Here is a 12451-nt window from a genome sequence, read left to right on the forward strand (position 1 = left end):
ACACACACGGGTCATCATTCACTATCGACTGCAATCACACACAAACAGGTGTGCCTGGACGGACACACAGACACAGACACACACACACACACACACACACACACAAAGCGGGTGTGGGGGGCAATCGATACAGCACTGCTGCTCTTTGTGGGTGGGCATCAGAAACTCGCCACAGTGTTTACTCCGTGTGTGTGTGTGTGTGTGTGTGTGTGTGTGTGTGTGTGTGTGTGTGTGTGTGTGGGACAGTGTGTGCGTGCGCGTGGCTGGACAGAGACACATGCTGTCTGTGATGGTACAGACTGTACAGACAGGCAATGCTGCAGAGTGACAGACAGATCAGAGAGCAGTAACAGTCCAGACTGCATCCATCCATCCATCCATTCAGATACCACTCTCAGGGTGATTGGGCTCCACGGCACACAACCGTGCCGTCGTCAGGTGGTAATATGCAGACTGCCACGGTCCAGAGAACTAGTCGCCCCCAACTAAATAGTCGACTAAATATCAAAAGATTTTTGTCGACTAAATATCAGTATTCAGTGTATTTAGGCAAGCCCTGGTGGTGCCGTGATAGCTGCATGGTCTTACAATTGGTTGCATGCTGAAAATAGCCGATCTACAAGCTCACAATGCGTCACAGCAGGCGCAGCGTGACCCGATGTGAGCTTGTAGATCAGCTATTTTCAGAGCACAACAACTGACCGCAACCACACATAAAATGATTTCATTCTCCACTAGTCCCTCCCTAACATTTTATATAGTCTATAGTCTATGTTTTTTATTTGTTGACAAAACTGTCAAAATCTTTTTGTCTTCGTTTTAATCATCATACCTTAGTTTTTATTTAGTTTTCGCCAGTGGAAATATGGGTATAGTCGCATTTTAGTATCGTCGAAATCAACACTGCAGCACAGCCTCAATGGGGATTGATTTGTATTTGATTTATTTTCATTTGTTGAATAGACCTATATAAATCACAATCTAGTGACATTTGCACAGTCATTTAGGCAAATAATGACAGTGGAAATGTCACTATGGACATTTAAGCCTTTCCATTTTCCTGAAAGGATCTCGTGGGTCATGTTAAGGTAGGCTGTTTACATTCGTTAAAGGCCAGCAAAGTTTGCCCGAAAAAACATCTCGGAAACTATAGCTCCAGGACAGAGAGTGCTTCATAATTGGGTTGAGAATCACTGTGTAAAAATCTTCTCTTATTGGGGTCGCTGGCATATATTTTATAATGGGCTGCTGATGTTGTTATGCTCATTTGGAAAACAAAATTCTACCTCAAAAATTGTGGATAGCATACCATAAACAACTAGAAAAAGTACCCTTTCACGCGATTGCGTAATCACGCGATGTGTTCATGATTTGCAGCATTTTGTTTGAAACTGAGCACTCCTGTGAACTTTGGAAGCCAATCTTAACCAATCAGGATGGAGTCTGAGAAATCTGAAAGACCCGTTTCGTTGAATGGCTCTAGAGAGACTGTGTACCAATTTGCGCGATGTTTGGACAAAATCTGTAGGTGTACTGTGCAGAAACTTGTTTTGCACAAAGCGGCCTCCTGGTGGCGCTATAACAGGCCGTTCTGGAAAGTTTGGGGCAGAGGTTCATCGTTGGCATCCAGGGAGTGTGTGTGTAAAATTTGGCATCGACCGGGTTAACGGTGGCCGAGATTAGCTGCTCACGGACACACACACGGACGGACGGACGGAGTGCAAAACATACTCTCCCCCCATGCCTTCGGCCTGGTGGAGACAATAAGTTGAAGGGAAACTTCAACTTATTGCTTCAACGTATTGCTTCAACGTATTGCTTCAACGTATTGCTTCAACGTATTGCTTCAACTTATTGCTTCAACGTATTGCTTCAACGTATTGCTTCAACTTATTGCTTCAACGTATTGCTTCAACGTATTGCTTCAACTTATTGCCGGCCTTGCCGCACACGCCTGCGCCGCAAGGCCACGGCAGGCGTAAAGAGTGTCCCTTATTTCAAGATCTCAAAGGTGGCAACCCTAATCACCGCCATGCGCAACAAGCTACAGTACATCTCCAGGTGCTCCTCTGAGAACTAGCCCAAAAGGTTATGTGCACCCCTACAAATGGAACCAAATGGACCCACTAGGGTCAGAGGTAAGGGGGGTCCTTGAAATGTAAAAGTTTGAGAACCACTGACCTACAAGAGAGGGCTTCATACAGAAATACAGTGGAGGAGTCAAATTCTGCAGCCTTCTTTTTTTTATATAAAGCACAGTTCGATAAAATGCCATAGGCCGTAATAAATAGTATGTCGTGTTAGCAGGCAGCAGTATCAGATCCACAAGCTCGAAAAGCTACTTTTGCTATTTTTGAACCTGAATCCTGAAAAGTAACATTTCCACCCGACAGAGATGATCATTATGCCGGTGTGAGATAATAAGGTATAGTTGAAAGTTCAAAACATCACCCACCACAATTTCACGAATGGCCTTCAAATGTCATTCAAATGGCGATCTTAATTGTGTACGCCTATAAATTACTATCTCTCTCTCTCTCTCTGTGTTTCTGGCACAACAGCGCCACTTTTGCCCCTACTGGTACCTACTGGTATACCCAGGCAGCCAGCCAGGCAGGCAGGCAGGCACCCACACACACACACACACATAACTTAAGGAAGTGGTTTGCACCACTTAAAAACTAAAGAGTTGACCTGTTCCAAACAGCTACTTTGAACACAGTGCGTATATTATGTATAATTATGCAAATAGCATTTTTCTTTCTTTCTTTCTTTCTTTTTACATTCCATTTCAATGACCAACCTGAAAGGGTGTTTCTTGGAAGTAGGCCAATAGTAGTACTCTCTCACTGGCACAAAATGAAAAATCACCACATCTGTTTGAGTTAGTGGAGCATAAAGCCTCATTTACGTATAAGCTAAAGCTACTACAGATATTTTGGCAAGCCATACCAAGACCTGTTGGGTGATGATCCAATGCCAACTGTTTCACATTCAACAAGGGATATAGGCTATATCACCCTGCTATAATTCTCCCCGTCCTTGAATCAATTGCAGTGCACTAAACCGAGAGAGACAAACAACGCACTCTCACTTCCGAGCCGTTCTCAATCATAGAGCTAGTGTCGATTCATTGTCGAGTGAGGCTGGGTTTGTTTTGCTTCTATCAAATGTAGTTTGTTGTAGTTTTGTTGGGAGGAAATGGAGCGATTTCTTTTCAATTTACCCCCCCCCCACACACACACACACACGCACACGGGGGGGGGTGTCTTCCATGTTTGGGAAGAAGGTGTGTGTGTGTGTGTGTGTGTGTGTGTGTGTGTGTGTGTGTGTGTGTGTGTGTGTGTGTGTGTGTGCGACGGGGAGCATGCTGTTACAAGAACACTCGCCCCGTTTCTGTTTTCGCGAATCATTCTCTTCATTTTGAGCGTCGCACACACACACACACACACACACACACACATGCCTTCTTCCCAGGCATGGAGGACAACCCCCCCCCCCCCGTGTGTGTGTGTGTGTGTGTGTGTGTGTGTGTGTGTGTGTGTGTGCAACGCTCGAAATGAAGAGAACGATCAGCCTGTTCTTGACTGACAGGGAACAGAAAGCCTCACTCGTCTGTCTCTCTCGCTCTCTCTAACCAACCTGTTTCAGGAGCTTTTCCTGTACCACCAACAACAATTTGGAAAAACAACCATTTGGGGGTGTTTTTTTAGCACGTGATTTCAGAGTGTTCCTACCATATATGCGAGTTAAAGTCGCAGTCAGAAGTTGCGCAACAGTCCCATCTATTGAAATCCAATTAAAAGTGATAAATTACGTCTTTACGGGCATGGCTACCAGTGCAGAGTTGGATTAAAGACTGGATTACGTCCCTGGCACTTAAACAGTTTTAATGATCTCCCATCTAGAACAACATTCCTCCCCTATAGGCCATCCTTGGGGTGGGGAGGGGTGCTAATGTCATTGTTGCAGTGGTCAGGGTGCTTAAGTGGGCAGCTACTGTAACTAGCCTATATTTATTTGTTTGTAAAAATGTCAATGATGATGGGGAGGGGTGCTAATGTCATTGTGCTGGGTGTGGTCAGGGTGCTTAAGTGGGCAGCTTAGCTATTGTAACCAGCCTATTTATTTGTTTGTAAAAATGTCAATAATAAAATATAATTTTACTTTGTGTTCTGGATTGGTTTTATATTTGGCAATTTTGGCAGTGCCATTGATTGATAAGTTGCAGCATTTGATGTGTGTAGTTCTTTATAGATCTAGCCTCTTCATTTTTATCTCAAAGTGCACCAGATTGAAGCATTTTCATCGCTAAAAAAATTAATATCTGGAGCCCAGGGGGGCTATCATTCTAATCTCGCATAGGACCGCCTGAGTCATACAACTGATACTGCCTGCTTGATTTAACAACGCAATATGAATTTTCGTCGTTTTATATTTTATTATTGGCATTAAAAAAATAAGAAAAAAACGTTTTTTACGCCCCCTCAAAAATCTCAATTGCCCCCTCAGTCATTTTATCCTGGCGCCGGGCCTGTGCCAAAGGTATAACCAAATGGACCCTTTTAGATCTCTAACTCTTAATTGAGAGTGTAAAATGAAACCATGCGTAACCATTTAATGTTTAGCTCCCAAGAGTTAAATTATATAGTTAAACTATACTTGATGTCTACACAGTTAAATAAATATAATAGACCTTGACATGATAAGGGTTGAAACTTGAAAACCACTGGACTAGACAGACGTATATATTACAGAGACGTATAATTACAGTTATGCCGTTACCTGTATCCATGTTGCTGGAGCATTGCCAGCGGTCGGGGCTGCCAGCCTGCTTCCAGCACGCCTCCCACAGCGACAGGTAGAACTGGTCGTCCGCGGTCACCCACGCGGGGCTCATGACGGCGCCGGCGTCCAGGCACAGCGCCAGGAACACGCACACCAGCCCCACCAGTTTGAGCGGCGTCAGCGGCGAGGCGCGCGCCCTCGCCTCCGCCTCTGTCTCGCTGAGGACGGCGGAGGACATGGTGGGTGGGTGGGGAGGTGTGGAGTGGAGTGGAGTGGACCGGAGGACCCGGTCGGTCGATCGGCCAACCAACCAACCAATAAATGGACCTTAATGTGAGCTTGCCTTGTACGTCTGCTATTTTCGGTCAGTAGACCAATTAACCAAATAGACCTGCTGATGTCCTCTTTCTATGTATTTCCCCCCGTGGCTCCGGTGGACCGTATAGCCGCTCTCTCGTCTTCAATATTATGAACACATCCTCCTATCCTCACTCACTGCCCGACCGACCGGTGCGTACTGATGGAGGGAGACGGCTGCATGGGGTCGGATGCTGCTCTCTCGCTCTCGCTCTCTCTCTCTCTCTCTCTCTCTCTCTCTCTCTCTCTCTCTCTCTCTCTCTCTCTCTCTCTCTCTCTCTTTTCAATCCCTCAATTCAATTCAATTCACAAGACATAATAATACATAAGAATCAGAACAAATAATAATAAGTAATAATAAGTACAATTAAGGAAAAACAAGAAGAAAGACATATTGTTCACCCATTGTCCCTCATTTGGCTCTCTTTCTGCCCCCCTCTCTTTCTCTCTCCCCCTCCATCTCTTCAATTTGATGATTGGTTTGGTTTTATTTTATTGTGTGCAGTGTGTAAAAGACAGAATTGACAGAATTCCAAATTTACTGGAGTAAAAGTATACATTGGTAGTAAAATGTACTTAACCAAAAGTAAAAGTAGGCTACTCTATATGCAGAATGTCCCATTTCACAAGCCTTCAAAAATGTATAAAGAATTTTCAAATGGCTAGAAATGTAGGGCTGAAGTGGTTAATGGATGTTTTGTAATAATAATCAAAACTATAACTAAAAAGTTTTCAAATTATTGTAGTTGTAGTGGAGTAAGAAATATGATGTTTGCCTCTGAGATGTAATGGTAAAAGTATAAAATTTGGAAAATCTCATTCGTCCTGCATGGGAGAAAATGAGGTCTGAATATAGTGACAGACGGCCAGGGAGATGGCCTTGATGTTTACTTATGCATCAGTATAATAATAATGAGTGATGGTGGGGGTGTGAGGAAGATGACAAAATAGAATTATGAAACACTTTCAGACTTCAGTGGCTTGATGGGGGTCTTGGGAGGATGATACGTCAGGTTTATTGCGGCAGCTCGCAGGCGTTTTAAAATTTCTGTATACCTCAAGGGTGCCTTGACTTATGAAACCTGATGAAACCTGCATGCTCCCCCCTCCCTCCCAGTACCATGTTGATAATAGCCTATATATACTGTAAGCCACTGCATGGTTCTCACACTTTTTTGTGCCAAGGTAAATTGGCTGCTGACCTCCATCTGAATAAAGTGTCCATAAAAACACAAATAAAGAAGGAAAAAGAGAGCCCCCCCCCCCCCCCCCCCCCCCTCCCCTCCCCCAACACCAACCCGACTATCGGAAAAATCATTCAAAGAGTCATTATTGAACCAAAGCAATTTTGCATAATTATACTTTCTTTCAATCGTGCACATAATATGTAACCTTCTGTGCCCGGAGTCACATTGTTTCTATCTATCTTTTGTTTGCAATGTTCCGTTTTGACTTTATTATGATCTACCAATACGCTGGTCTATGAGATTTTGCTATTTATCCTCTGGACTATATGCTATATACAAGAAGCCATGCAGTGAGATCCATGTGTTGCTATGGCAACAATCGATGACTGGGAAGCCCCACCCTAAGCTCACCTATAGCCTGATTGAGTGATGGGCAATCAGAATGTTTGGGCCACCTGGAGAGTTTGACTCAGTCAGTCCAGAGTGGAGGCGAACAGAGTGAGACAGACAGTCTACTGAGAAGCAAGAGGATTTATCCCAAGTCTTGCTATATTCAATTTGGATCTTTTTGGATATCTACCTTTGGATGAGAATAACTTTATTTCCATTGTGGAGTACCAATTTCCTGGATATTGGATTTCTATAAAGGACCAGACTTTGCTGAGGAGTTACAGTAAACCCTTTTGAGGCAGTTATTTTGATCTGATTAAGTGAACATTTTGTTATTTGAAACTTTATTTTAGCTTTTGGTTTAATGAATTGCAGTTAAACTTATTTACTGTTTTCTTTTTAGTGATTTATATTCTAAACTGACCCACCACCTCCCTCATTTGCTATAATTGGCTGTACAGTAAATATTGTTGCAACCGTTATATAAACATCATTTATTACAAACACAATTACATTTTTAATTGGAAAAAGTTTAAATATTTTGCAGTCTCATTAATACACAGTGACACGATGTTCATAATGAATACCCATGCACACAATATTTCATTAACAGGTATAGCATCGTTTCACAGGTTCTCTCAGTCACCTCGCTAGCCCCTCTCGGAACCCTCCGTAAAGCTTTTCTGAAATTTGGATGTCGCTTTGCGTAGGGTCCCTGTGCGTATCTATATTTTCGTATGGGAATGTTGGAACGCGGACATAAATATCCTCAGTAACATCGTATCTGCGCCGTTTGACGGCCTCTTTTCCTTTGAGGGCTTCTGAATCTGTGAACTATAAGTACCTATACATACCGCTGCGAATATCTCCTGTGGCGTGGAAGCCGTTAAGTATTTTTAATCTTTGTTTGACCGATTTGGTCGCTTTGATTCTTGTTTATTTACCGTTTATTGTACCGCCTCCCGATGTGCGGTTGGCTTGTGCCGGCTACGTTCCTGCCTCTGATCTGCTCTGTCATAGCTATAGCGCCACTAGCTAGCCAGATAGGCGGTACAATTAGGTGTCAATAAACAAGGAAGGAAAAGAAGAATCAAAGCGACCAAATCGGTCAAACAAAGATTAAAAATACTTAACGGCTTCCGTGCCACAGGAGATATTTTCAGCGGTATTTATAGGTACTTATAGTTCACAGATTCAGAAGCCCTCAAAGGAAAATAAGCCGTCAAAGAGCGCAGAAGGACGTTTCCGAAGTTGTTTACGTTTATATATGTGTGCGTACCCTGTGGCAGGGTGGAGGTGGAATAGGACCCAATGCTCTGGGTCTAAAAAATGTCAGAAACTTCAGTAGCATTGGGTTCTGCTTGTATAGGGCTATCACCTCGCCTCTGCAGAGTCACTGCATGGAATTCATATTCTGCAGACAAAAAGGCTTGCCTGATGCATGAAAACTATAATGTTAAATAGGATATTTCACTTTCAATACTGATTCTGGAAAGTTCTTCAAAGATAACGCAAATTATTGACATATTTTCCTATATAGAATTTGCATGTTTAAATGTACAATTTCAGAAAACTTGTAATTGTCTTCATGTAGACCTAGTAATCAAATTTGGAAGTTTCAAGGTGATAACACTTTTTTTCACCTATCATAGGTGAAATACAAAATAACTATTCCTGTGGAAGGGTTATCATATATTAATGTACTTTTTATTGGCTTTACCACATGCACATTTGACATTCATATAGTCCAATTTTGGGGCTCATGCTTCGGGGCCACTTGCCACCAAGTAACTAAGTACTACCTCAAAATTGTACTCAAGTACTGTACTTGAGTACATTTATGAGGTGTTTTGTATTTATTTTGTATTATTATTATTTATTGTATTTCCAGTTTTACTTCTACTACTACTACTACTACTACTACATATCAGAGGCAAATGTTGTACTTTTTACACCACTACAATGATTTGAAAACTTACCACACTTTGTGTAGATTTATTATTACAAAACATACTTCAACGCTGCATGTTTCATTTATTGATTGATAAGTATGACATCATTGGCGGTTAACCCACAGTCCAAAAGTTAAACGTTTACAAAAAAAGGTCCCAATTGCCCATGTCCCTATATAGCCTAGAGTAGACCCTAGACTACTTATGATGTTGGAGTTGCTGTATCCATAATGGTGGGAAATTATTCTTTACTAAAGTCGCATAGCTGTAAAAATCTGTGTGCATCTGTTTGTAGCAATTCCTCATTTGTTGTAATATATATGAATTGTCTTTTACTGATATACAATGCTTTACTAACAGTGGTTCTCAACCAGTGGTCCAGGGACCACCGGTGGTCCTTGAGGGGGTTCCAGGTGGTCCCCAGCTAAATGATGCAGAGTTGGTAACCAAATGGACCCTTTATAGATCTTTAACTCTAGAGAGTGCAAAATTAAACCAAATGAACACTTAAGGGTCCATTTGGATTCATTTTACGCTCAAGAGTTACATGATTATTAAACATCTGCTTTACTTCATTTACACGTCTACATAATTAGAGAAGGTATAAGATAATTGTTATTTTGATCAACGTTTGGCTGTCGTCTCTCCTATGGTACCAACATCAATACAGCATGGAAAAGCCTGATGAAACGACAACAAAATATTGTACGTTTTGGGTCTGAGAGGCTAAATCTTCATCCAATGGTGGTCCGTGGCTCAAATGCCTAATAGATAATGTGCCTTGATATGATGAAGGCTGAAAACCAATGCTTTACAACATATTGTCTGTGGCTATGCCGCCCTCTGCTGACCGACAACTGTTATGACTACTTGGGACCATGGCTACAACAGAACCACACAGAGTACCCAGCATGTGCAGAACACAATAAGCTCTATATGCACACAGAATAACTCTTCCTACTTCAGGGCCCCTCAGTTTTGCCTGACACATGGGTGCCACAGCACACTATGGCATAGTGGGTGCCACAGCAAACTATGGCAATAGCGGCAGCCAAGTTTATGGACTTTTTACGGGATTTTGATATCACTCCCAATCACTCGCGAATTTCCACCGTAGTCTGAAAACTCATCACCTCTTCAGACTCCATCTTTGCCCGTAGCAGTTGCCTTGGGACTTGCACCAGCCGCGACGACCTTAGAGGCGTATGCAAAGGCTAAACTCGTGTAATTTAGATATAGACATAGCACTCTATAGACAGTGTATATTTTCATTGTACAGATATTCTATTGTTAGATGGATGTTTGCTTAATTGTTTATGATTCTTGATGACTATTTATTGATGTATCAGTATTCCCATGTGTTGTTCTTGCTTACTGTAAATCGCTCTGGATTAAGAGCGTCTGCTAAATGCCTAAATTGTACTCCGTTGATGACTTCATCATACAGTACATGATGGTCATGATAAAGGGCGCTGCCCACTTCACACAAGTGTGATTTTCATTTACGTATACAATACTGAGGTCAACCAATCCCTGGTTGTTTTAAAAGTGCTTCTTTCACATATAAAGTTTGATTTGATAATCTTCTGAAGCCATTAGTCGTACAGTCTAGAACCTCTCCATTGGTCCTCTCAGTCTCTCCAGGTCACTTCCACTTCATCCGTTCTGTGCCTCTGGGTAATCCACGAGTCCTCCAACTTCGTCACGTGTCCCGATCTGAACATCTCCCAGCCGGCCTGTGCGATCATCGCACCGTTGTCGATGCAGAACCTTTCGTCGGTGGCAAACATCTTGGCGCTCCTGCAGGCGCACATGTCCGACATCATCTCCTGCAACCTGCGATTGCAGCCGACTCCCCCGACGACGAGGACCTCCCGGGAGCCGCAGTGGGCCATGGCTCTCTCCGTGATCTCCACCAGCATGGCGAAGACTGTCTCCTGCAGGGAGAAGCACAGGTCCTCCGCCGTGCACTGCCCGGAGCTCAGCATCTTGTGGGCGGCCTCCTCGACGTACGATAAAATCCCTGAAAACGACACGTCCATCCCCTTGACTGCGTACGGCAGCTCCACATATCGGGTCCCCTTCTTGGCCATCTGCTCTATGTTGTACCCGGGACTGGGGTCGTTGGAGATCTTGATCACTCTGGCGAACCTGTCCAAACAGTTTCCGACCGCAATGTCGACGGTCTCTCCAAATATTCGGTACCGCCGATCGGAGTACACGATGACCTGCGTGTTCCCGCCGCTGACGTAGAGCACGATGGGGTTGTCGGCCCGGGTGATTTGGCGGCCCATCTCGATGTGCCCGACGCAGTGGTTGACGGCGACGAGGGGCTTCCCCCACAGCTGGGCCACTGTGCGCGCCACCAGGGCCACCGTTACCAATGGAGCGCCCATACCGGGTCCCTTGGTGAACGCCACGCAGTCGATATCCGAAGGCCTCAGTTCAGCTTCCTCTAGCGCCTCCTTCAGTATGGTCAATATGACGGCACGGTGATGCCTGGCCGTGTCACTGGGCAGGAAGCCTTGGCCGGGCGGCGTGACGTAGGTGCGTCTAGGGTTAGAAAGTACCACCCCATCCTTCATAATGCCTATGCCGATTTTATTGGCACTGCCCTCGAAACCAATCAGGACAGTCATGACAGAGCTAAATAGTTTATTATCTACTGATAGTCATAGGTAGGTGGAAGAATCCAGCAGGAAGTAGGAACTAAGAACAGGAGAGCAGGAAGACACTGGGAAACACGCTCCATGGGAAATAATGTGTGCTGGAAGATGATGACTGTATAATATATTTACGGCCAGCCCTGCTGATGTCAGTGATGACATCATGCTCTGACGTCACTCTGCGAGAGTCACAAGCACAATATTCAAGTGAATACTTGTATCCAAACGTGCATGTTCTTTTAATGCTGTAAAATCTTGTACATTAACCACTCCAAAAAAGCATAAACGCAATGCATCGTGACTCGTTTCCACCATATCTTCACTATACTGGCCTATGTGAAATGGGGCTTAAATGGTTAATTTGGGTGCCACGAGTGCCTTCCTAAAAATGTAATAGAGTCAAAAGTACAATAGTTCTATTTGAAAAGTATAGCGGAGTGAAAGTCATGAGGTCGCAGTACTCAAGTAAATGTACTTGTACTGTCACCACTGGCTGTTTAGCTTAATGATTGTGAGGTATTAGTTGTACTACACACATGTACCCATTCATAAACTTCTCTCTGCTTAATGCAGGTATTCTTCGTCTTGCAGGTTTTTGGGGGAATGCAACAATCTTTTTGAATGAAAAAAATCCTGAAGGAGGATTTAGCAGTAGGCTACTCAATGTGGAGCTTATTTGAAGTCTGAAAAACAACTCTTTCATCTTCATAGCAAGTTGTTTTAAAAACTCTAGCTACTGGATGTGAACTTCAAAGACGCAGAAATCAGTAAAAAGTCTGGAAAAGAATGTAAGGCCCCACTCAGTTAGACAATGGTAAAAAGTGTATAGCAAATAAGTGTTGGGTCTCCCTGTTCGAATAAGCATGGAGCTCACAAACTACATAAATATTCAGTCTTTCCAATAACAATGCTACATGTTTTATTTGTATTAAATTATGTGTTTTCAGTGTGTTAAAGCTGCCCGTCACAATGTTGCGCTTTTTAACCAATTGTGATATAGCTTAGAAAGCTTTGGGCCCTTCATTATTTTTGAGGGGGCTGATTTGACTGGCCAGTTTTGTGTGTTTGTGTGTACAACGGTTTGATGATTTGATTGGCTGAGCACGTATGT

At 43.3% G+C, this 12451-nt stretch overlaps 2 protein-coding genes across 2 annotated transcripts in view; both read right to left on the minus strand.

Moving 5' to 3' along the window:
- LOC310854229 (transmembrane protein 47-like) overlaps nt 1-5026 on the minus strand; it is a gene marked incomplete at both ends in the record, with an annotated part of 17023 nt that extends 11997 nt beyond the window's left edge. Inside the window, one exon of the mRNA XM_083758792.1 lies at nt 4786-5026. Within this exon, the coding sequence (XP_083614918.1) occupies nt 4786-5026 (241 nt within the window). The remainder of the gene's footprint in view (nt 1-4785) is intronic.
- A 5279-nt stretch (nt 5027-10305) lies between these two features.
- Nucleotides 10306-11313, minus strand: LOC310854223 (tRNA N6-adenosine threonylcarbamoyltransferase-like; the record flags this gene model as incomplete). Its single annotated transcript, XM_083758780.1, has 1 exon — nt 10306-11313. One exon carries the CDS (start codon nt 11311-11313, stop codon nt 10306-10308), a length of 1008 nt encoding a protein of 335 aa, XP_083614906.1.
- Between the last annotated feature and the right edge of the window lie 1138 nt (nt 11314-12451).

This window comes from Protomyctophum parallelum, assembly GCF_964188405.1.
Source record: "Protomyctophum parallelum genome assembly, chromosome: 23".
NCBI lineage: Eukaryota > Metazoa > Chordata > Actinopteri > Myctophiformes > Myctophidae > Protomyctophum > Protomyctophum parallelum.